Source organism: Girardinichthys multiradiatus, chromosome 6, assembly GCF_021462225.1.
Source record: "Girardinichthys multiradiatus isolate DD_20200921_A chromosome 6, DD_fGirMul_XY1, whole genome shotgun sequence".
Taxonomy (NCBI): Eukaryota; Metazoa; Chordata; class Actinopteri; order Cyprinodontiformes; family Goodeidae; genus Girardinichthys; species Girardinichthys multiradiatus.
Window position 1 is genome coordinate 17,811,055 of NC_061799.1, and position 25,749 is coordinate 17,836,803.

Genomic DNA, 25,749 nt, shown 5'->3' on the forward strand with positions numbered 1-25,749 from the left:
ATCTGCGAAAGGCTTTGATAAAACCAAAACAGAAGTTTCTGGCCCGTATTTAAAACGCTTGGTGTGGCCAAAAACTAACCCTGCACATCCCTCTGAACAGACCATTCCCACAGTAAAACATGGTAGTGGCAGCATCATGCAGTGGGGGAGCTAAATACAGGTAAATCGTGGAAGAAAAACAGATTGATTTATTTGTAACAACAAAAGTAACAAATGAAAGAAAGAGTTAAAACCTTGATTCCATTTCCTTCAACTTCAGAATCCTGCACTAATCTGCGTTGGTCTTTCATTGTTCAACCTGACAACAACACACTGAAGTGTGTGGTTGTAATGTGAAAAGGGGTATGATGCTGTTGTAAGGGGCTGTAACAGACCTCTGGGAACATGAGATTCTTATTTTATTTGCCCAGCAGTTTGATTTAAGAGTAAATTTGCGTAAAATCTTCATGAAATCAGGCCGCAGATAAGATGGCAGATCAAATCTACTATAAATGAAACTGCATGTAAAATCAGGGTGTATTTTATTCTGATCTGCAAATATGTATTAGCGTAAAGCACATACATTTTTATTTTTTTTTTTTGCATTAGATATTTTATCTGCATTCTTCAGGGTCCCCTCAGTGCTGTATATTATGCAGAGGGGATTGAGACATTACGCGGATTACCGGACGGAGGCGAGGAGGGAGGTGCGAACGATCATTTCAATTAAAAAAATTAGACTCGGCTGTTAATCGGATTAGAGCGACTGTGGTTCAAATCGGGACTTTTAGCAGCGTTTCCTTCACGGTCCTCGCCAGCGGCCGTCCACAGCACCGCAGATCTCCCCGACCGGTTTTACTGAAGAGCCGCAGAGAAATGCCTGTTGATATGAACGGATACTGGAAAATGATTTCCAATGAAAACTTTGAAGAGTACATGAAGGCTCTCGGTGAGTTCGGAGAAGGCCGATTATTTAGACCGCAAATTAACTTCCTGGTTAAGCAGATCATTATCATACAGTTAAATTAATTGTCTTTAAAAAAAAATCCACGTTGTTGCTTTCCAAAATGTTGTAATGTATTAGAGGGCCGTTTTTGAACCAAAGCATGCATTGCAGATGTAAATGTTGCCATCAGAAAAATTGCTCTTTTACTGAAGCCTGACAAGGACATCGTTCACGACGGGGACCACTTGATCATCAAGACCCTCAGTACCTTCAAGAACTACAACATGGACTTCTACGTGGGCAAAGAGTTTGAGGAGGATCTCTTAGGAGTCGATGACAGAAAATGCATGGTGAGTGGATTTATATGGAGCACCAGTAGTGCATCATAGCCAGGTTGCAATGCTTAAAATCTGGATGCCTGTTGCGCGAACCCACTGGGGGCAGAAATCTGTGGCCTGATTTAGCAGGAGCCCCCTTCAGACTGCAGTTTAATGAACAGATGGTGTGGTGAGAGCTGGTCATTTTTTACACATTTTTTCCTCCCTCTCCAAAACTTTCTCCACAGACTTTTTTAGCAGTCTTCTTTGTGACTGGGCATAATGAAGACCAATGGCAGGCACTGCAGGAAAAGTCCTGGAACAGGCAGAGTTAAGACTCATTTAACTAGACTGTGTGTCTGAATGCTGAATAGGATCAACGATTAGCTGTTATCCAATTGAAAGGGGGGTTTGTTTATTGATAGATGTTCAATACAGTCACGTGTGTGGGAATTATTGGAAAATGGGAACAAGGAAGAACGGTGTTTGATTTAGGAGCCGGTTTAATGCAAATTCATATACAGGTCCTTCTAAAAAAATTAGCATATTGTGATAAAGTTCATTATTTTCCATAATGTCATGATGAAAATTTAACATTCATATATTTTAGATTCATTGCACACTAACTGAAATATTTCAGGTCTTTTATTGTCTTAATACGGATGATTTTGGCATACAGCTCATGAAAACCCAAAATTCCTATCTCACAAAATTAGCATATCATTAAAAGGGTCTCTAAACGAGCTATGAACCTAATCATCTGAATCAACGAGTTAACTCTAAACACCTGCAAAAGATTCCTGAGGCCTTTAAAACTCCCAGCCTGGTTCATCACTCAAAACCCCAATCATGGGTAAGACTGCCGACCTGACTGCTGTCCAGAAGGCCACTATTGACACCCTCAAGCAAGAGGGTAAGACACAGAAAGAAATTTCTGAACGAATAGGCTGTTCCCAGAGTGCTGTATCAAGGCACCTCAGTGGGAAGTCTGTGGGAAGGAAAAAGTGTGGCAGAAAACGCTGCACAACGAGAAGAGGTGACCGGACCCTGAGGAAGATTGTGGAGAAGGGCCGATTCCAGACCTTGGGGGACCTGCGGAAGCAGTGGACTGAGTCTGGAGTAGAAACATCCAGAGCCACCGTGCACAGGCGTGTGCAGGAAATGGGCTACAGGTGCCGCATTCCCCAGACCTGGGCTACAGAGAAGCAGCACTGGACTGTTGCTCAGTGGTCCAAAGTACTTTTTTCGGATGAAAGCAAATTCTACATGTCATTCGGAAATCAAGGTGCCAGAGTCTGGAGGAAGACTGGTGAGAAGGAAATGCCAAAATGCCAGAAGTCCAGTGTCAAGTACCCACAGTCAGTGATGGTCTGGGGTGCCGTGTCAACTGCTGGTGTTGGTCCACTGTGTTTTATCAAGGGCAGGGTCAATGCAGCTAGCTATCAGGAGATGTTGGAGCACTTCATGCTTCCATCTGCTGAAAAGCTTTATGGAGATGAAGATTTCATTTTTCAGCACGACCTGGCACCTGCTCACAGTGCCAAAACCACTGGTAAATGGTTTACTGACCATGGTATCACTGTGCTCAATTGGCCTGCCAACTCTCCTGACCTGAACCCCATAGAGAATCTGTGAGATATTGTGAAGAGAACGTTGAGAGACTCAAGACCCAACACTCTGGATGAGCTAAAGGCCGCTATCGAAGCATCCTGGGCCTCCATAAGACCTCAGCAGTGCCACAGGCTGATTGCCTCCATGCCACGCCGCATTGAAGCAGTCATTTCTGCCAAAGGATTCCCGACCAAGTATTGAGTGCATAACTGTACATGATTATTTGAAGGTTGACGTTTTTTGTATTAAAAACACTTTTCTTTTATTGGTCGGATGAAATATGCTAATTTTGTGAGATAGGAATTTTGGGTTTTCATGAGCTGTATGCCAAAATCATCCATATTAAGACAATAAAAGACTTGAAATATTTCAGTTAGTGTGCAATGAATCTAAAATATATGAATATTAAATTTTCATCATTACATTATAGAAAATAATGAACTTTATCACAATATGCTAATTTTTTGAGAAGGACCTGTAAGGTCCTTTACATGTTGTATTTTTATTTCAGATTTCTAATAGATATGTTTCTATTCTTCAACTTTTAAAGCTGCCACAATTTGAACTTTTAGGCAGTTTTTTGCCTATGCAGATATCTGTATTTTTGTTTTATTATTTTATTATTTTTATTCAATTATTTAACATTTTTATTGGTCCTTTTAAAATGTTACATTAGTTATTCATGTTTCTTTTTTATTTTTATTTTATTTATCCCCCTCCCTCTGTGGCTTCCCACAGACCACCATCAACTGGGAGGGAGACAAACTGGTGTGTGTTCAAAAGGGAGAGATTGAAGGAAGAGGCTGGACCCAATGGGTGGAGGGTGATGAGCTTCATCTGGTGAGAAAACAGCAGCTCTTGGCATGAATATTAATCTAAGCAATTTAGACACTTTAATCCAGATCCAGATTGGCTCTCGGCACAGTATTTGAAACGCATATATCTCTTCATGTGTGACCCCCAGTTTGAATTAGCCAAGCATTTTTATGATGTCTGTGTGGATGCAGGGGCAATCACTTCTGAAAATATGTGGCTTAAACTGCATTACAATAAGATAAATCAAATTATGTATGCATAAGACATTCTGAATATTCTGATGTGTTTGTGCAGTTTTTAAAATATCAATTCAAAGTAATCACAGGTAATGACAAGCGCATTACCATTTTTATTAGTTCAACAATATCAGATTTTCTTCAGTGTGATTACTGCAATCAAAGCAAAGTAAAACTAATCTCCCAAATTATCTGGTTTAAGTGATGCCAGCAGATGTTTTCTATCAGCAGCCATGAAATTAGGCATTAGAGGATTTCTCCCAACAGTTTGAAGAGCGGATGATTTCAGGGCAATGGGGACCTCTGGTGGTTGAAAATGTTTGTTAGAACAAACTGAAACCAGGAAGTGGGCAGGATTTATTTTTTAATTCAATTTTTTTTATTTAACTAAGTGAAAGTGTGGCTCAGAATAACGGCAACATTTGTTTGTGTGCGCTGTTATGGGTCAAACACAGCCTACAGTTTACAGTTAAAGATTGCCGATTTTGTTGCTATTTGGTTAGAGATCATAGGTCAAACATACACCTTTTACAAAAAAGAAAGGAAAGTTCTTTTTTGATAGAAAAGTCTATAATTACAACAACAACAAAAAAATAAGGAACAAAAATACAGTTTGTTCTGTTGCGGAAATTCTATGCAGACATTGCATTGTCACACATAACAAACAAGTAAACCATTTCATTTATTAGCAAACCTATTAAAAGCCAGATTAGTTTTCAGAAAGATCCTCCTAAAACTTGAATTATTCTGTCATTAACTCATTGTTTAGTTTGGATGCATACTCACTGTGATGTTGAAAAAATAAAATTGTTTTTTTTACGTTCAGCTTTCTAGCAGAAACCTTTAGGTTTTATATCAAAACTGACTGATATTGGAACTGTTCATAATTTCATCCACCTTGATAAAACCCAGACCCATCTGAAAGAACACAACCATAGATCATAATGCTTTTCAAAGACTTTAGCCAGTGTTTGTTTCTCTTTGCAAGAAAATGCTTCTGTCTCGCAGCCCTGTTCTTCAGTCTAGACATATGAAGAATATGTAAAACACAATAGGTCCTTGTCGTAAATTCTTGCATCTGCTTAAGCAATGCTGTCGGCCCTTCTGGCAGCCTTTCTGACCAGTTTCTATCTTGTCTTTTCAATAAGTTTTAAACAGTTTTGTCCAGTAATGTCACTGTTGTACTCAGCTTTTCTCCAATTGTTGACGACTGCCATCATTGTTACCTGGCATGTAAATAAGGCTGTGGAACTTTTTGTACTCCTCTCCTGACTGATACATTTGTGCAACGATATCCTTCATATTCTTTGTAAACCCTGTGTGAACACAAGATTTTATGCTGAAATCAAATCAGAATGTGCTTCAAAAAGATTACTTGAAAGCTGTGCATCTTTTAAAGTTTTTTTTTTTTTTACAAATACTAATAAATTTGTTTTTATGTTGAGTTGTACAGGACATAGAGGACATACATTATATGTCGGAAAAGTTTTTTAATTATTTATAATAGTCTCATATATTTACATCAAAAAACCTGGGATTTTAACAAGGGTGTGTGCAGTTATTAGTCACTCTATGTGTAAGCATATTAGACTAAAGAATACCGTATATTATTTATGGTTTAATGTTTCTTTATGACTCCGGCTTCCTCCCACAGTCCAAAGACATGCCTGTTAGGTTAATTGGTAACTCTAAATTGCCTTTAAGTGAATGAATGAGTGTGTGCATGGTTGTTTTGTGTGTTGCCCTGCGATGGACTGCTGACCTGTCCAGGGTCCGCCTCCCACCCATAGACTGCTGGAGATAGGCACCAGCTTCCCCGTGACCCACTATGGAAGAAGCGGTAGAAAATGACTGACTGACTGTTTTTTTATGATTAGGGTGCTGTTTAAACTTCTAACTTTTATCAATAGTGCATCTACTGCACCATTGCAAAAGCATGGGGGTTGGTGTCCGTCAGTGATAAAATTATTGCGAAATTCCCAATAAACTGACATTGTCAGTGGGAAGCACTGTTTTCTGCAGGTAAATGTATAAATACTGAGAATTTGTTTTCTTCCTTCTGCAGGAGCTGAGAGCTAAAGGTGCTGTTTGCAAGCAAGTTTTCAAGAAAACCTAAAGAGAGTTCCTACAGAAACAAGCTCAGAGAGACACACCAGATGCACCTTACTACACCACATCCAGCATACTTTCATCCTGCCACTATCCTGTTAAGCACATTGTTTTTACAGCAACAAAATTTTAGATTTAATATGAACTGTTGCCTTAGTTATCAGGGCAGGTAGGCATGAAGCAATGCTGTATTATTGTGTCAGGGCAGGTGCTTTGATAAGCAGGTTTAGATGAGCTGCTAGCTGCAGCTGTAACTGATCTGAATGTTGAGACAGACTGAAAAATGGCTTAGTGGAATGCTAAAATAAGGTAGTTCTTTACGAAAATGTTCTCGATAGAAGCTGATGACATCTGAGTTGACCTGAGTGCTCTGGATTTCTTTGTCCAATTTAATTAGTCCCCAGAATAAGCATCAGATAAGATGGCTGCACAGTATGTATTTCTGTCAAATCTATTGAAAATGTACCACTGATATTAACAGGAATTAATCAATAAATGAAGGAGGTCTCCACAGTTTCACGTGTCAGTTTCTGTGTCTGGAAACCCTGTGTCATGGTCCCTAATTTGGCATAATCAGAAAATAAAATGTAAATAGAAAATAGCCTTTCTGTATTTTTTTCTCTTTCAGTTTTTATCACAGATGTGATATTGGTAAGATCAGTCTGACCTCGCATGTTAAAAAGCTAATTATCATCTTTGAACAGGAAATGGTTATGAGATGACATTTGTGCTCGCATGCGGAACATGGGTTTGGAATTTACTTTTGTTTCATGTATTTGATTTAAAGTTTTCAACATCATTCTTGTATTTATAAAAAAATCCATATTAAAAAGAATTTAGTAAAACAACTGAACTCCTCTTGGGCAAGTGAAAATGAAGAAAACCAATAATATACGAATAATATGCATTATTAGTTTGTGGCGAGGATTGCCATAGGGCACCCCTACAGTTTACGCTACCCTCACCATTGTTCACCGTAGGGATGGTTTGTTCAGGGTGGACTAACCTTTAACCTTAAACTTTAGGCCTGTAAAGATGACTTTTATTGGTTGATGCCAGACATTTTCTTTTTTCCTTTTTTATAACACTGAAGGTACTGTCACCTTTCATTTTCAAAGTTATTATCTTAAGTTGTTTTCCCTCTTCCTGCTGCGCTTGGCTAACTGTTTCAAAATTAAAGGTTTAGATGCAGTTATTCTTTAACTACATCTGCTTGAACAGTGCTCCACTCAAACGCTTTGGATATTCTTTTATAATCCATCACTGCTTTAAGCTTCTCCACTACTCCATCTCTGTCCTTTCTGTTGCATTCCTTGCTCATCCTGATGGTTTTTGTTTACTAATGTTCTCTAACAAACCCCTTCATTGAACAGCTACATTTAATTACATAGAAGTTGGCTCTCTCGCCTGTTAGGTGATTTTGATGGCAGTTGATTGCACTGGATTTTATTCAGGAATATGAGAGTAAGATGCATTCGCATAAATGTAGACCACTTTTTTTAACCTGGAATATCATGTAGCGATGGCATACTGAATTATGTGCTACTTTCTGTAAAGTCCCAATAAAATTCTGTAAAGTTTGTGTTTGTACGATGAAAAAGGTCAGCTGAGTATGGAAGTTTTGTAAGGCACATTTCCAGCATGTTTCATCTTTATTTGCTATGTGACCACAGTTTTTGCTGTGAAAAAACACAGCAGCCAGTTTCAATGACATCTTTATAAAAACTTGTATGCATACCAGCTGACACTGACTAGATAAACCGGGGAGAAAAAACAGAGAATGAAAAATTAAGGGCAGTCAACTGAGTTTAAAAGGAAACCAAACAACCAGTAGGAAGGAAAAACCCAAGAAGAAGATAAAATATCTGAAGGCGGTGGCCATAAATCATTGAGGCCCACAATGAGGCATTGAGGCAAAAAGGAAGTTGCTTGGTATAGAGAAAAAGAAAGAAAAAGGCAGAGAAATAAAATAAGAAAGGAGAAAGGATACTAGATTTGGAAGCACACATAGTGACAGAGAGCCAAAGGATGCTGCTGTTTATTTTGAACATCTAGCGTATATATATATGTATATATATATATATACATATATATATATATATATATATGTATTCAGTCAGGTTGTCATTATTTTTGGCAGTTTAGTAAAGGCTGATGTTCAACACCATTGATTTAACTACTGTAAGTTTTATTAATGTTGTGTATCATGTATCACCATGATTTTCCATCATAGATACTTGGAGTATGTTATTACCTCCACCAAGAAGGTTATGTTTTTATCAGCATTTGTCTGTCTCTCCATCTGTTTGCAAAATATCTCAAAAACCTATGAACAAATCTGGATGACATTTTCAGACAAGGACAAGGAACAGATTATTAGACTTTGGTGGTGATGCAGAGCACCATCTGGATCCCGGACTGTTTTGAAGGATTAGTTATCATTGCGAGATAATGGTGCGACAACTTGGAATTCCCACATGGTTCGTCACACTGTCAGCAGCTGACAAGCAATGGCCTTGGCGGAGGTCTGCTCCCTTAGAGTGCTTTTCTCGATAAATATGAATCTGACAAAACATAATTCCTTCAGAAAATGATGCATCTGTCAATGATAAACATGAAATACTTAAATGGCCATTTAGTGTCAAATCTCAAGGATTGTTAGATCTGAATTATTTTTCATCTTAGGTTAATTTTTATTTCAGTTTTGGATATAAACCATTTAATCTCAATTGTCATTTGTTGACACTAAATAACAAATAAAAGTAATCACTCTTAAGAACACCTGTAATCAATAACCATAATTATGTCAAATGCAGTTCCCCTTTTTTACTTACTTCTATTGTAAATTGTGTCATTGTTCATTCCCTGGTCGTGTGATTTCCATAAAGATCCATGAAAATCCATCATCACTGTCTTACAACTAGTGAGCTAACTGGTTGTCTATGAATTGGGAAGTTGTAGGTTCAAATCCAGCATTCTCCTCTGCCACATGTCAAATGTGGGCAAAGCATTTAAACGGATCAGCATTGTGAGTTCAACTGGGGGAATTTGGCGCTAGTGTAAAATGCTTTGAGTGGTTGGCATGGCTAGAAAGGTGGTGTGCAATTTTAATCCATTTGCAGCACTTGGTAACACATCGCTAATAATGAAAATGCATGCCATGTTTCTCAAAACATGGACAAACATGATAAAATCACTGAGTGGAAATTGGGTCCAGAAGGCACATAAAAGGTTCAGAGAGCTCATTGAATCTAGGTATTTCCTCAACACTCAGAACTTTATAAATAGAAATAAAAGAAGGCGGAGTAGAGTTTAGGGAAGAATGATCTATTCATGAATATAACTACTGTAATATTGGTATTAAAAATTCATTACAGTATTACGCTGCTGATTGCTTAAAGTTCTACCTTGTACCTTGATTTCCTCAATCCGACATTGAAGTAAGTAGTTGTCAGAAGATGTCTCCCCAGCTACACATGCAGATTATGCAAATGGAGGCAACAGCTCTGGCAACACCGTGCTCCAAATGAGTTGGCCTCTAAGTTCATTGTTTGTGTTTCCAACACTAATTTTAGAGGTCTATGCCAGACTCCCTTGCTCATTCTTTGCTGCTTTTGCTGCTCTGCCCCCTGTAGTTTCATGCTGGCTCTCTTGTAGTTAAGCTTTGACCTGTGGGGTCTGTATATTTATGGTTCCCCAGGGGGTCATTGATTTCTCCTTCTTGTTCTTTAGGATAATGAAAAAATTATGGTCTTAGGCTTTGGTCAAAACAGAGTCTGACGCCAGAGGAGCACATTTAAATCTAGCCTCCATAAAACACTCTTTCTAAATTTGTAGGTTGTTGGGATAAATGTCACATACTCAGCTCTCTAACTTTAAGCCCCCTTTTGTTGCTATTATCTTTCCCTTTGAATATTTCCTATCCCTTCTACTTCAATTTTTGAACAGTGCAAAGCTTCCAAATTTTAATCTTAAATAAGAGTTTATGGCATTTATGTACCGGCTAAATAAAAACAAAAACAACTTTTGGACAAGAAAGTTGAGTAAAGGTGCTTATACTTTTAATCAGCAAACATGTCCTTAAGCAGCTTGTCCAGCAAACAAAGAATTTCCTGTGTCCTAAAATGTTTCTTGCAGAATTATTGAGCCATAATTAGTTGACCCTGAACTGAACCAGAAAATCTTATACAACATTACGTAAAAAAAGGTGTATAAGTGCATGATTTCTGCCAACCCTGGTACAGACGGGTAGAATCTCATAACCTAAATTAATCTTTAATTGCAAAATATGGAAAATTTGAACCTTTCCTTTGAGTATATTTAGGCACATAACTAAATAAATAAATAAAAGCTAGCTCCTATTCTTCCCCTTTAGCAAACCACAAGGTTGGACCTTAATCCATTGTGTATAAATTGAGAGGCATCTTTGACTAGAGACATAGGTTTTTATTTATGCACTCTCCTTATCCAAGTTTTTTATAAGCTGTAGGTCCAAGATGGCCATTGAAGAAGGTTAGTTTTGTTTCAGCCTTACATTCTGGATTATTATCCTGTTGAAAGAGCCAACAACATACCTTTTCCGTTTTCAGTCAGAGGCCATCAGATTTTTGTTTAAAATCTCAAGGTTTTTTTCCAAGAGTTTATGACAAAAAGATCTTCCACCATACTTTCAGTTGGCCTTAAAGTTCTTTTCCATATATTCATTCTCTCCTTTAAGCCAGATCCACTTGGAGTTTTTACAACTGGAAAGCTCAATCTAAGTCTCATCTGAGTAAAACACAAATGTTCAGTTAAAATCCCAGTAGATTTAAAGTTGAAACCACAATTCAATCTGAAAAGACTCACAAGGAAAGGGATGGCAATTAGAAAAGTTGTAATGATGTGAAATTACATGGTTATTTCTTTGGCGCTCGGACCTGGGAGGAAGACATGAATGCTGAGAATGACATAATATGAACATTTGTAAGGTTTAGATTTAGAGATGTCTTCCCCTCGATCCGACACTGGTGGTGGAGTGGCGACCAGGGAGTGAGGAAGCCAGAGGGAGATGGGAAGGAAGATGGTGGAGGTGGGGTGGAGGAGGGATGAGCTCAGCTGATAAGCGAGAACACCGCTGAAGGTCCTTTAAAAGCAAGGTGTCGGAAGGTGATTGGATGGAGAATCAGACGGACAGGATGCTGATTGGAAGGCCGGGAGACGCACAAAAGAGTCATTGGAAGGTGGAGGCGGTGAAGGTGAGTCTTTCATTCTGAATTTTACTCCATTGAAGATGCCAATCTTTTAAATAGATATTTGACGGTTGATATAGGCAAGTGTGGGTGAGACGCTATTTTCACGTTGACATTCCCTGTCTTATGATCAACAAACATCTGCCTTATTTAAATGGCATGTTCTGTTGTCTTTCCTCCTTAGAAGAGACACTAAGAGAGCTGAGCAACCGTGTTCGGTCATATTTAGTCTCCCCAATAAAAGAAAGGATGGATTATAATTTAAAATTTCCCAGACCATCTGATCAAATTAAAAAACATCCATTACAAAAATGCAGCAGTTACTTTTACAGTCTTAAACTTGTAATGAAATTAATAAGTTTTACTGTACCTCATATTGTTTCTGTCTGACTCTAAACTTCAAATCAAAAAGAAACTTGAGTTGTTATTCTGACATGGGTACACCAATAAATCCAGTTTAAAAACAGATTTTTCTAATAAGGAAATCAAGAAAATTTACAATTTTTTTCCCACTTCTATTTAACAAATTTAAAATTTAAAAAGGCATTTTAAAACCTAAAGCAACATGAATACTGATAAAATTAAATAAATTCTAATACATTTGCCACAAAAAAAAGTGCAAAGTGGTTGCTCTAGATGGAGACAAGTTTCACTTCAAAACTCTCAGCATCTTCAGAAATTATTAACTCGCCTGCACTGTAGAGATGGAGTACACCAGGGGTTAGACGACAGACATATAAAGGTTAGTTCATTTCTCGTAAACAACAGCCCCTTTGTTAAAAGGGAAAATTCAGTTTTCAAGTGTTGAAAAATTATTAAACAGAATAAATATTTTAGTACAACCATGTGCAATGTAAATGTAAATTAAATTACACAGAATATAACTCTATACAATATTGCAGTAGTGACAGTACAACAGTGGAGTGAAAAGCATTTGCCTTCCTTACAGATCTCTTCTGTTTTTCTGCACTTAAATGTTTCAGGTCATCAACAAATGTTAATTTCAGGCAAAGATAACCTGATCTGATTTTTAAATGATAATTTGATTTATACCCTCCCTGGGCTGCCAACTTACTGTGGTGAGGGGGTTTGAGTGTCCCAATGATCCTAGGAGCTGTGTTGTCAGGGGCTTTATGCCCCTGGTAGGGTCACCCAAGGCAAACAGGCCCGGACGCGGGTAACCAGGGCCCCACTCTGGAGCCAGGCCCAGAGGTTGGGCACACTGGCTCTCACCCATGAAGCCCAGCTGGGCACAGCTTGAAGAGGAAATGTGGGTCCCCCTTCCGATGGGCTCACCACCCGGGGGCCAAAGGGGTCGGGTGCAATGTGGTATTGGTGGTGGCCGAAGGCGGAGACCTCGGTGGTCTGATCCTCGGCTGCAGAAGCTGGCTCTTGGGACGTGGAATGTCACCTCTCTGGTGGGGAAGCAGCCTGAGTTGGTGTGCGAGGTAGAGAGGTTCTGGCTAGAAATAGTTGGGCACACCTCGACGCACGGCTCTGGAACTAGTCTCCTTGAGAGGGGTTGGACACTCTTCCACTCTGGAGTTGCCCTTGGTGAGAGGCGCCAAGCCGGGGTGGGCATTCTTGTTGCCCCCCATCTTGGCGCCTGTACGTTGGGGTTCACCCTGGTGAAAGAGATGGTAATCTCCCTCCGCCTACAGGACGGGTGGGGGGACGGGTGCTGACTGTTGTTTGTGCTTATGCACCAAACGGCAGTTCAGACTACCCACCCTTTCTGAAGTCCTTGGGGGGAGTGTTGGAGAGGGCCCCTCCAGGGGACTCTCTTGTTCTGCTGGGGGACTTCAACGCTCACGTTGGCAATGACAGTGAGACCTGGAGGGTTGTGGTTGGGAGGAATTGCCCTCCTGTTCTGAACCCGAGTGGTGTTTTGTTATTGGAATACTGTGCTCATCATGGATTGTCCATAACTAACACCATGTTCAAGCATAAGGGTGTCCATATGTGCTCTTGGCACCAGGACACCCTAGGCCGCAGTTTGATGATCAACTTTGTTGTTGTGTCATCTGATCTGCGGCCGCATGTCTTGGACACTTGGGTGAAGAGGGGACCAGAGCTTTCCACTGATCACTACCGGGTGGTGAGCTGGCTCCGATGGTGGGGGAGGATGTCGGTCAGACCTGACAGACCCAAATTAATCTTGAGGGTCTGCTGGGAACACCTGGTCTCCCGCCGTCTCCCGTGAGGCGAAGCTTCAACTCCCACCTCCGGGAGAGCTTCAAACATGCTCCGGGGGAGGTGGGGGACATTGAGTCCGAGTGGGCCATGTTCCGCACCTCCATTGCGGCTTACCAGAACTGTGGTCACACGGTTGTTGGTGCCTGTCGCAGCGGCAATCGAACTCGAACCCGCTGGTGGACACCGTTGTGGGTTGGTGGGCAGAGTACTTCAAAGACCTCCTCAATCCCACCGGCAGGGCTTTCACTGAGGAAGCGGAGTCTGGGGACCTTGGGGCGGGCTCTCCAATCTCTGGTGCTGAGGTCACTGAGGTGATTAAAAAGCTCCTCGGTGGTAAGGCCCCGGGGGTGGATGAGATTCACCTGGATGTCCTTGAGGCTCTGGATGTTGTAGGGTTGTGTTGGTTAATGCAACTCTAAAGCATCGCGTGGACATCAGGGGCAGTTCCACAGGATTGGCAGATCGGGGTAGAGGTCCCCCATTCAAAAATGGGGACTGTACAATGTGTTCCAACTATAAGAGAGTCACACTCTTAAGCCTCCCTGGTAAGGTCTATTCGGGGGTTCTGGAGAGGAGGGTCCATTGGATAGTCGAACCTCGGATTCAGGAAGAGCAGTGTGGTTTTCGTCCAGCCTGTGGAACACTGGACCAGCTCTACACCCTCAGTAGGGTCCTAGAGGGTGCATGGGAGTTCGCCCAACCAGTCTATATGTGCTTTTTGGACTTGGAGAAGGCGTTCGACCGTGTCCCTCAGGGAATCCTGTGGGAGGTACTCTGGGAGTATGGGGTACCAGGCCCTTTGATACGGGCTGTTAGGTCCCTGTACGACCGGTGTCAGAGCTTGGTCCACATCGCCGGCAGTAAGTCAGACTCGTTTCTGGTGAGGGTTGGACTCTGCCAAGGTTGCCTTTTGTCACCAATTCTGTTCATAACATTTATGGACAGAATTTCTAGGTGCAGCCAAGGTGTTGAGGGGATCCGTTATGGTGGCCGTAGGATTGCGTCTCTGCTTTTTGTGGATGATGTGGTCCTATTGGCTTCATCAGCTCATGATCTACAGGTCTCACTGGAGCAATTTGCAGCCAAATGTGAAGCGGCCGGGATGAGAATCAGTGCCTACAAATCTGAGGTCCTGCCTCAAGTGGAGGAGTTCAAGTATTTTGGGGTCTTTTTCATGAATGAGGGAAAAATGGTACAGGAGATTGATAGACGGATTGGTGCTGCGTCAGCAGTGATGCAGGCACTGTTGTGGTGAAGAGAGAGCTGAGTCAAAAAGCGAAGCTCTTGATTTACCGGTTGATCTACGTTCCTACTCTCATCTATGGTCATGAGCTTTGGGTCATGACCGAATGAACAAGATCACGTATACAAGGAGCTAAAATGAGTTTCCTCCGCAGGCTGTCTGGGCTCTTCCTTAGAGATAGGGTGAGAAGTTCAGAGTTGAACTGCTGCTTTTCCATGTCGAGGGGAGCCAGTTGAGTTGGCTCAGGCATCTGGTTAGGATACCTCCTGGATGCTTCCCTGTTGAGGTGTTCTGGGCAAGTTCCACCAGGAGGACGCCCAGAGGAAGACCCCGGATGAGCTGGCCCAAGTGGTTGGGGAGAGGGAAGTCTGGGTCTCTCTGCTTAGGCTTCTCCCCCTATGACCCGACCCTGGATAAGCGGAAGACAATGGATGGATTTATCAAGAGAAAAGAATATATAAAAAAAAAAAACAATCTGACCCAATGGCAATAAGCAAACCTTATAACTGGTTGCGCCACTCATGGGAGCAGTGTTTGTGATGACCTTGAGTGAGAAAAATAAGAACTTTAGATGTTGTTCTAGACTCTTTTGTGACCTCCTGGATGGGTCAGTGATGCTCTCCTAGACTAATTTTGGTTTGCCGGCAACTACTGGGAAGGTTAAAAACTGTTCCATGTTTTCTTGATTTGTTTTCATGTCCTGGTTCCAGTCCCAAAGCCCAAATGGCTGTGTAATCCTTTCCAGACAGATAGTTATCAATGAATTGATCCCCTTCTGTTCTGACAGGTTCTATTTGAGTGATTTATTGATTCTACTAGTCAGAGAGCAATCCAGCCTGGAAGTGGCTAGAAAAATTAATCCTAGCTTTCTAAAAAATTAGGTCAATCACAGTTTTTTACTCTTTAAACTGCAGTAGCACACATGTAGTGTATTTAAAAATGTCCTTGTGGTTTGGTTTATGTAGGAAAAGCAAAAATAGCTTTAAATACTTGTACATCGGAGCACAGGACCACCAAACATACACAAAATATGGACTATGCAACTGCCCCTCCTCTGAACAACCTGATATAATTAATCTCTTATTTTTTAGAGATGCATACTGAATTTCTATTTTTAATATATTGAAATCCATTGGTTTTAATGAAGAACTGAATCTATCATGTTTCCTCTAATGTGTTGTTGCTTAATATCTGTGATATTTTTTTTCTGTATGGTTGTACTTGGACATGTTTTAATGTAAACTGTTATTTTGTCTTTCCTATATGTTCTTCTGTCAATGGTTTAGTATATTGTTTGATTTCCTGTGCAGATTAGTTGTGGCTGTGGATGTGATATAGTAATACTGAAGGGAACTAAAGTCAGTCATCCTTGCCACTGTGGCACCGACCTAAATGTTACGTCACCATTTAGAGAACACAATTCACGCGAGAGTTTGTTTCAGGAAGTTCCACGTCAGTATCCTGTGCACTGCTCACTGTAACCCCCGATCGAAGTGTTAGCAACGTTTCTGTTGAATCAAGTTGTGATTACTGGGGGATAAAACATGGTGAGCTACATCTTAAAGGCGTATACGTTTGCTTTGCTTTGATATATTTCATTATCGATTCCTTTTAAATGTCAAGTGGAAATCATCTGGGAATTAGCTTAGCGGCTATTTAGCTTTACCTAGGATGAGATAACTTCTTGAAAGATGTTTAGCCTTAAATGTTTTCTCACCCTTAAATGCTAGACATCACTTAGTTGAGTTAGTTGTTATATTTTCCATCACATAATGCATACATATTCGACCATTTAGATGGCTTAAAGTCCTTCGTGGTCAGTGTTAGCCGCTAACTGGTGTTCTTGTGTTATTATTACAATTAACTTGCCAAAACACTGCTGTTAAATAATATTTTAGTGCCTAGCCTTATAGTTATTCTGCACAGCGTATGAAATCACATTGTTGTTCTTGATCTCTAAAGCCTCTGAGGCTGGACATTAAGCGGAGGCTAACAGCCAGGTCGGACCGAGTGAAGAGTGTGGATCTTCACCCAACCGAGCCATGGATGTTGGCCAGTCTCTACAACGGCAGCGTCTGCGTATGGAACCACGAAACACAGGTATGACAACAATTTAAAGAGCAATCAGCGAGTAGGGTTGCACAAAAAATGCGCTTGTGATTAATGCCATGACGATAGTAGTGAATCCATTTACATTGAGTAGTATTTGTGATGAAGATAAAGGTGATGAAATGACATGCTATATGAAACTAGCCTCTGTGTATATTCGTAGACTCTGGTCAAGACTTTTGAAGTGTGTGACCTGCCTGTCAGAGCGTCCAAGTTTGTGGCCAGGAAGAACTGGGTCATCACAGGAGCAGTGAGTACCCTGTTTTTTTTGTTTGGCTGGGCTCACACCTGAGAAAGTGGGTCTTTCAAACTATTAACTACTTAACGTTATCTTGACTGTGCATTGAATAACATTTTTATGCGTATTTCTTCATCGTCTCTCTCTAAACAGGATGACATGCAGATCCGTGTGTTTAACTACAACACATTGGAGCGGGTCCATATGTTTGAGGCCCACTCTGACTATATCCGTTGCATTGCTGTCCATCCAACCCAGCCATACATTCTAACCAGCAGTGGTAGGCTATTAACCGAGACACACTAAAGGCTTCTTCTGTGTATTTTTTGGTACACATAAGTATGATTATATTTTTGGGTCTGTGCAGATGATATGCTGATCAAGCTATGGGACTGGGAAAAGAAGTGGTCTTGCAGCCAAGTATTTGAGGGTCACACTCATTATGTTATGCAGATTGTCATCAACCCTAAGGACAACAATCAGTTTGCCAGTGCTTCTTTGGATAGAACGATTAAGGTAAATTCTTCGCAGTAAGCAAATTGTCACATTTTCTGCTACTATAGCCATGTTTTTAATGGCTATAATAATAGTTGTTATCCTTTATTTTTCCTGATAATGAAATTGCGTGCATGTCTGAAATGCTTCTGAAGTATTTTATGCAAAAAGTATTAAAAATGTAAGAGACTTTTTTTGGCTGATATAGACCTCCAGATTTAGATTTAAAAAAAAAATCAGTTTAAGACATGAGAGAAAAATGTGCAGCATGTTCTTTTGATAGAGGTTGTGGTTTTTAATCCAACAGAACAAAAATAATTACAAGATTATCTGTGTTTATGCATGAAGGCATATGTTCCTAAGCATCAAAGCACTTGCAGTTTGTTGATGTCTCTATAAAATTGAAATAGTGAGAGTTCTTAGTTTTGATATATTTAATGGATAGGGAAAAATAATGTTGCAGTATTTGATGTGACAATCAGAGCCAGTCAAGGAAAAAATGACAGATTCTGATCTCTTGCCTACAGATTTGTGCATCTCATAAAAAAAAGATGACACCTCCCAATGTTTTTTTTTTTGTTTTGTTTATTTTGTAAAGATATTCATATTGCATCTTATTGTTGAATGTTATATGATATACCCAGATCAAACTGCTTTACACTGTCTGTTGAGAAACACTTTCTAAGGCTTTAACACATTCTTGGGTTGCACAGGTTTGGCAGCTCGGCTCTTCCTCTCCCAATTTCACTTTGGAGGGTCATGAGAAGGGAGTGAACTGCATTGACTACTACAGTGGAGGAGACAAGCCCTACCTGATTTCAGGCGCAGACGACCGCCAGGTCAAGATTTGGGACTATCAGGTTAAAGAACTTAATTGTCTTTTTGTGTTTTTAAATACACAGAACTTGGAACGCATTATAAACACAACAATCCTGGCACTTTTATAATTAAGAAAATGTTGGTGGTTAATAGAATGTTACAATTCAAGGTGATAAACAATTAAAATTGTCTTTGACATAATGCTCCTCTTCTTTGTACGTATCATTGTACCTATAGAAATATTTTTGTTTCATATAGAACAAGACCTGTGTTCAGACTCTGGAGGGCCATGCCCAGAATGTCTCCTGTGTCAGCTTCCACCCAGAGCTGCCCATAATTATCACCGGTTCCGAGGATGGTGCGCAGAAATCCCTCTTAGCCTGATATACCGATGTTTCCAATGTTGAATGATTACTGATATGTGCAACCTTCCTTTCCTCCTCAAGGTACGGTGCGAATCTGGCATTCGAGCACTTACCGCCTGGAGAGCACACTGAACTATGGCATGGAGCGAGTGTGGTGTGTGTGTGGTCTCAGAGGCTCCAACAATGTGGCACTGGGATATGACGAAGGCAGCATCATCATCAAAGTGAGCGAATGGCAAAGCTATGCAGTTTTTACTGCTGCATTTGTTTTGTTAAAGTAAGAATTATAAAGTACATTGTTTGTTTATAATTTCTTCAGGTTGGTCGGGAAGAGCCAGCAATGTCTATGGACACCAATGGAAAGATCATCTGGGCTAAACACAGTGAAATACAGCAAGCCAACCTGAAGGCCATGGGTGAAGCTGAAATCAAAGATGGCGAGAGACTGCCGCTGGCTGTTAAAGATATGGGCAGCTGTGAGATTTACCCTCAAACCATCCAGCATAACCCAAACGGACGGTAGGAAACTGCTTTATCTGGTCCTGGTAAAAGTGCTGAATGTAAAAAGAAGTATCCATTGTGATGTATATATAAATATTATCAATTTGTGTGTATCAGGTTTGTTGTGGTATGTGGCGATGGAGAGTATATCATCTATACTGCTATGGCTCTGAGAAACAAGAGCTTTGGCTCGGCTCAGGAGTTTGTCTGGGCCCACGACTCATCTGAGTGAGTACTCAGCTTGAAAAGCAAATGAATAGAAAATGTTTTATGTTTTTTTTTTTTAGTATTGTCATTCAACCGGATAGCTATTATCAACCATCCAACGAAATGTGTGTTTTTTAACAGATATGCCATCAGAGAAAGCAACAGTATTGTCAAAATCTTCAAAATCTTTAAAGAAAAGAAATCTTTTAAGCCTGACTTTGGAGCGGAAGGTAATCAGATCATTGTTTCTTGCCTCATTTGTAGTATTGGAAGTAGATTGAATACATTGAATACATTTTATTCATTGAATGTGTTGGCATTTCTGCTTTGAAGGGATCTATGGGGGTTTCTTGCTTGGGGTGAGGTCTGTGAACGGCCTGGCATTTTATGACTGGGAGAACACGGAGCTAATTCGTCGCATTGAGATCCAACCCAAGCATGTAAGCCTCAGATTGCCGTCTCGTTTCTATTTACCTATTTTACCTATTTGGATCTTAATGTAAAGTGCTTGCATTACATCATAACAAAGTTTCTGCAGGGTCTTGAACATCTCAATTTTTGGCTTTAAAGTCCTAAATATATCCATATTATCCGCATAGGTCTTTAATTGGGTTTTATTACGTCTTAAATTTGTACAGTAAATCATTTCTTCTTCCACTGACTTTTTTTTTTTTTTAGAAATGCACTTGCAGCCTTCATTAGTTCAATGTGTGGCAGACCGGGTGATAAATCTGAGTTTTTTTAAACACTTTGATAAAACTACAAGACCCAGAATTTTACCCCTCCCTACAAGCAACTGAAATTATTCTGCTCCTGAAACTAGGTCTTTTAAGGAATTATTCCCAATGTGGTCTGATGTTATCAAACATCAAATATTAAATACTAGGGAAGCTTCCACAAGTAATTTTTCTTTATTAATTTAGGATTAAAACAGTTTCTAAACTTAACTAGTTAAAACTTGCAGAAACCCTCAATAAAGCTCTACCAGAGGCTGACTTTTTGTGGATTTCTCTTCAGATATTTTCTTATATATCTTTCCTTCTCCTCTTTCATATATTTTTTTTAGATCTTTTGGTCAGACTCTGGTGAGTTGGTCTGCATTGCTACAGAGGAATCCTTCTTCATTCTCCGTTACCTGGCAGAAAAAGTAGCCTCTTCCCAGGAAAACAATGAGGGAGTAACAGAGGATGGGATTGAAGATGCCTTTGAGGTCAGTATTTGGCTGACCTCCCTTTAGTGGAACTGTTGGTTTAGTATCAGTGATAAACTGCTTAATTAATCTACTGTTTACAATGCAGCCATGTTGTCTACAGAGGAGACACAGTCTCTAGAGTTTTCAAGTAAATGAACTGCTGCTGAAATAACAGCTAGAATGTTTTTTGGCTTCAGGCTTGCCAAGTATTATTTAAATGATTGATTCATTTTGCTCAAAATCATGATAGAAATTTTTTTTTTATAACAAGAATCCACAAAAATAAAACCCCATCCCAGAGGAAATATCATATTAAAAACCTGTTCTTATAAAGCATGCTATTTCATATATTCAAACATTTTATTTATTCAAATATTTTAATTTAATTTAATTTAATATTTTCCACACTATAAGGCGCACCGGATTATAAGGCGCACGTTCAATGAATGGCCTATTTTAGAACTTTTTTCATATATAGGGCGCACCAGATTATAAGGCGCATAGAATAGAAGCTACTGCAGTCAAACGTTTGACTGGGGTTGCGTTATGCATCCACTAGATGGAGCTGTGCTAAAGAGAATGTCAACAAAACAGTCAAATAAGTCAGTCAGTCAAACTTTATTAATACACTACAAACCAGTGTTCTGATAACTCCATTCACTCTCATGGTAAGGTCTCCTCTACATAGAATTCTATTGAATAGAGCCAACCGCACGTTAGGAATGCATTGGAGTCTATGAAGTTGAAGTTGAAATCAAACGTTAGTTAAAACGTGAAAGGGAACTTTTCCCTGATTCAGTAAACACGTAAAAGAAAGTTTGATGCACTAAATCAAACGTTAGTACTGTTAACCTTTCCTGTTTCTGTCCCCTGAACGTAGTCTGATGACACAGGGGAGACGCTTTCTCCAGGGCCGAAGTTACTAGTTTCCTCGGGGTTAACTCCCTCACTCATACGTTGCTGAGTTGAGCATGAAGAAACAGCATCAAAACACTGAGTTTTTGACGAGATTCGGGGTTCTTTTTAATGACTTTGCAGCACGTAAAAACACAGGGCTTACAGACTCATACACCGCTGCTCCGGTCACCGTCTCTACCCACCCCACACACACAATAATACCAACGTCACTCCTTCACTCTTGATTCTCAGCTACGGCAGCACACAGCGCCACCTCTGGCCGGAGGAGTAATGTCAAAATCTTCCATACACACACGAAACATACACCCCACACACTGAGCTTCTAATCACATATAGTTCAGGCAATTCCTGCAACAGTACATTCAAACGTTATACACACACAAGTGGTGTTGGACTAGGAGTAAGCACAGTACAGGTGTTTACCGCTATTACTTCGGCGACACCCCTGACTACGGTAGCCGTAATGCTGCAAGCGGTGCGGCTTTGTAGTTTACCTGTCGTACTGAAACATTTTGACAGAGCGCCGTGTACAACCAGTATGGATCAACCAATTAACCAATTGATCCATATATAAGGCGCTCCGGATTACAAGGCGCACTGTCATTTTTTGAAAAAATTAAAGGTTTTTAAGTGCGCCTTATAGTGCGGAAAATACTGTATATATTGAATGTTTGTATTGATATAACGTGTTCAGGTCCTGGGAGAGATCCAGGAGATCGTGAAGACTGGGCTTTGGGTTGGAGACTGCTTCATCTACACCAGTTCTGTAAACAGACTCAACTACTATGTTGGAGGAGAGATTGTGACTATTGCACATCTGGACAGGTGGGAATTGAGTTCTTACGTTTGATCATTTTGGGATGGGACAAAACAAAAATCTACCTTTTACCATCATGGGAAACCAAAGACTCTAAATACTGCTGGCTGCTTTGAATGATGCAGACTTCAACATCACTCTTGCTTTCTCTCCTTGCAGGACCATGTACCTTCTGGGTTACATTCCAAAGGACGACCGTCTTTACCTTGGTGACAAGGAGCTCAACATTGTCAGCTACTCACTGCTGGTTTCTGTCCTGGAGTATCAGACTGCTGTGATGAGAAGAGACTTTGGAATGGCAGACAAGGTGCTACCTACTATCCCCAAAGAACAAAGGACCAGGGTGGCACATTTCCTGGAGAAACAGGTAAGGCAATACAGTAATTGCTGGTTTCCTTTTTGTTTTAGTGTATGCTGATGAGAAACATTTTATAAGGAATCTGGATTTAAAACAGAATAATTCAGTCCTGATGTGATAAGTGCACAACACTGCTGGATGCCTACCCTATATAGACTGGACAAACAGACATGAAAGAGCATTAGAACACTCATACAGATAAACTTTATATATTATTGAGTGCTAAGGCCATGGAGGCCTGGGCAGGCAGCCATATAAAAACTGGCACTTGCTTTGTCATTGATCTGAGAGGTCATTTTACTCATTGAAGTGTCTTTTTGTTTTTTGTTTTTTTCCAAATTTCCTCCATTATTTAGTCAGCTCTGTGTTTCTATTGTTTGATGAGCTTTGTTTGTGTTTCCTAACAGGGCTTCAAGCAACAGGCCCTGGCGGTGTCTACAGACCCAGAGCACCGGTTTGAGTTGGGATTGCAACTGGGGGAGCTAAAGATTGCCTACCAGCTGGCCATGGAAGCAGAAGTAGGCACTGTTTTTTTTTAATGGAGGCCAACTCATTAATACAGTTTTCCTAATTCATTACTATTCTTCTTATTTTAATTAATGTTAAGTACATTGCTAATAGTTGTCTCTTTGACCTTTGCAGTCAGAGCAGAAATGGAAGCAACTAGCAGAGTTGGCTATCAGTAAGTGCCAATTCGGTTTGGCCCAGGAGTGCCTGCACCACGCTCAGGATTATGGCGGCCTGCTCCTTCTCGCCACAGCTTCGGGTAATGCCACCATGGTGGGGAAGCTGGCTGAAGGGGCAGAAAGAGACGGCAAGAACAATGTGGCCTTCATGACATATTTTCTTCAGGGGAAGTAAGTGTTGGACCTGAGAGACAACAATACAGATGTATCCTAATAAATAGGAATATTTAATGATATTTAATTTATTAATGGTACTTGTATACAAAGGAATGTAGTGTATCTTACGTATTGAAAGTGGCTGCCATTGTAACACCTTCTTAAATCCATTTTCCAGACTGGATCAGTGTTTAGAGCTCCTCATCAAGACAAACAGACTACCAGAAGCTGCGTTCCTGGCTCGGACATACCTGCCCAACCAAGTGTCCCGTGTGGTGAAACTGTGGAGGGAGAGTTTGGCTAAAGTCAACCAGAAGGTCGGATGTGTCACCAGTTTGTCTTTTTTAAAGTGTAAATTGTTGAAATAAACAAATTTTGCTGACATTTCTGTATGCATTTTAGTAAAGACTGTAGGACTTTTAAATATTTGTGTATTTTGTCTCTACTGCAGGCAGCTGACTCACTTGCAGACCCCACAGAGTACGAGAATCTGTTCCCTGGGCTGAGAGAATCATTTGCAGCTGAACATTACTTGAGAGAGACCTGCATTGGTAGTTCCAGACCTGCTAAAGACTATCCACTCATTACAGTAAGCTGCATGGTTTTGCTCTGTAGGGCAACTTAACTTGGAACTGGGTAAAACGCATGTAATAAAATAAAAACCTTTGTCTTTCCCTATATTTTTAGCCCAATGAAGACAGAAATATCCTCGAGGAGGCTCAGGGATACGAACCCAAAGGGACCTTTGTTCCTTTTGTGCCCCAGGTTTGTTCAAAATAGCATTTTGTCTTAAACTGATAATGTTTCTGTGCTACTTCTGGAATCTGCAAAAATGGGATTCTGCAGATATGCAGCCTAAAAGTGGAGGGTCGGTAAATTTCCTGTCTGCTCATTTCTCATGGCTTCCTCGGCAGGCAAAAGACAGTGAGGAGTCCAGCTCAGTGCCAGTGGCCTCTGAGACACCTTCACAACCTGAAACTGCAGCTCCTGAAGTAGCGTTTAAAAAAGAGGAGGAGGTGGAGGAAAATCTTACATTCTCTCAGTCAGAGAAAGAGAAGGTTGGGCTTCCTTCTCTTCATTTTACATTAGATTAGCACAATTAATGATAAAGCAGTTCTAAATGAAACAATGTAAGCAGGACATCTAAGTGCAAAGCATTTCATCTGTGTCTCTCTGTAGACTCTGGATGAGTTGGAAGTGGACCTGGACAACATGGAGCTGGATGACATCGACACCACAGACGTTAATCTTGATGACGACTTTCTAGACGATTGAAGCTGCCGCCATACTTCTCAACACTCATAAGAACATATTTAAACAAAACAGACCAACGCCCCTTTTCTTTTTTCTTTTTTTTTTTACTTTACTTATATGAAAAAAATATTTTATGTTGTCATGGCAATTTTACTGGAAAATTATAAGATGATTAATGTTTGAATAATAAATAGAGGGTAGAGGGCCCATGGCTACTCCATTTTTGTACACTCATTATCAAATGAAAATTAGACTAAAGGTCTACCAGGTAATGTCATTAATGCTATGCTCTGTGCTTTCCTGTAACGTCATGTCAATGTTCATCAAGTCCAATAAATTCTGGTTGCTGTATATATTAACATTTGGTATTTTAACAGAATCTTCATTTTTTTTTTATTTTGTTTTCCATAAATTCAAAAGTATTGTAGCAGAAAGCATAATTATCTGAAAATGGTACTCCTTTTGGGAAAGGCATTTCATTTCATTTGCTCTAAACTATTTACATTAGATGTATTTTTTAGCTCTGTAAATAATACTATTTTCATTTTTCTAGAACTTGCTACTGATGATGCCAATTTAAAATATAACCTACCAAACCATAACCATTAAAACAAAAGTAGGAAGTATTATCCCCTTCATTGTTTCCGGTATGTTGGTTTGATAAGTGCTTTCCAAAACTATTCACTGCAACTCAGTGTGAAGAGTGGTCATGCAATCAAGACTTTAAGGTTTCAAATCCCAGTTCTTCCCCTGTCACATGTCAGTGTGACCCTGAGGAAAGCGCTTAACCACAGGTTGCCTTTAGATCTGCGTGCTGATGTGAGAATGTTTACATCTGGATAAATATATCTGTAGTTTATGACCAGAAAATGCCATTTATCTTTATTCTATTTACTAAAGTAGTGCATTGGGAAAGAAAGTAAGACCTTTTTCAAATAAAGAAATCTTCAGCC

At 40.1% G+C, this 25,749-nt stretch overlaps 2 protein-coding genes across 3 annotated transcripts; both read left to right on the forward strand.

Moving 5' to 3' along the window:
• Positions 1–671: 671 nt before the first annotated feature.
• rbp1.1 (retinol binding protein 1, cellular, tandem duplicate 1) lies at positions 672–6,527 on the forward strand. 2 transcript variants are annotated; one of them, XM_047367024.1, is made up of 5 exons: positions 718–928; positions 1,097–1,275; positions 1,491–1,572; positions 3,592–3,693; positions 5,971–6,527. In XM_047367024.1, exons 1-4 carry the CDS (start codon positions 856–858, stop codon positions 3,645–3,647), a joined length of 390 nt encoding a protein of 129 aa, XP_047222980.1. In that variant the 5' UTR covers positions 718–855; the 3' UTR covers positions 3,648–3,693; positions 5,971–6,527. The 2 variants fall into 2 exon arrangements, with proteins under 2 accessions (XP_047222981.1, XP_047222980.1); XM_047367025.1 differs by lacking the exon at positions 1,491–1,572 and having other exon boundaries at positions 672–928.
• Positions 6,528–16,092: 9,565 nt separating this feature from the next.
• On the forward strand, positions 16,093–25,155 carry copb2 (COPI coat complex subunit beta 2). Its single transcript, XM_047367206.1, has 22 exons — positions 16,093–16,228; positions 16,644–16,781; positions 16,954–17,040; positions 17,182–17,308; positions 17,396–17,544; positions 18,237–18,383; positions 18,601–18,700; positions 18,789–18,931; positions 19,027–19,226; positions 19,326–19,436; positions 19,557–19,645; positions 19,749–19,855; positions 20,482–20,625; positions 22,220–22,350; positions 22,502–22,709; positions 23,108–23,218; positions 23,343–23,557; positions 23,721–23,859; positions 23,994–24,131; positions 24,230–24,307; positions 24,457–24,600; positions 24,722–25,155. Exons 1-22 carry the CDS (start codon positions 16,226–16,228, stop codon positions 24,815–24,817), a joined length of 2,805 nt encoding a protein of 934 aa, XP_047223162.1. The 5' UTR covers positions 16,093–16,225; the 3' UTR covers positions 24,818–25,155.
• Positions 25,156–25,749: the final 594 nt, after the last annotated feature.

Coding starts and splice junctions, on each gene's coding strand:
- rbp1.1 (XM_047367025.1), top strand. CDS start 856: ATGCCTGTTGATATGAACGGATACTGGAAAATGATTTCCAATGAAAAC. Junction 929..1,096: donor AGAGTACATGAAGGCTCTCG/GTGAGTTCGGAG, acceptor CATGCATTGCAG/ATGTAAATGTTGCCATCAGA. Junction 3,694..5,970: donor AGGGTGATGAGCTTCATCTG/GTGAGAAAACAG, acceptor TTCCTTCTGCAG/GAGCTGAGAGCTAAAGGTGC.
- copb2 (XM_047367206.1), top strand. Junction 17,545..18,236: donor CTTTGGATAGAACGATTAAG/GTAAATTCTTCG, acceptor TGGGTTGCACAG/GTTTGGCAGCTCGGCTCTTC. Junction 18,932..19,026: donor AAGGCAGCATCATCATCAAA/GTGAGCGAATGG, acceptor TAATTTCTTCAG/GTTGGTCGGGAAGAGCCAGC.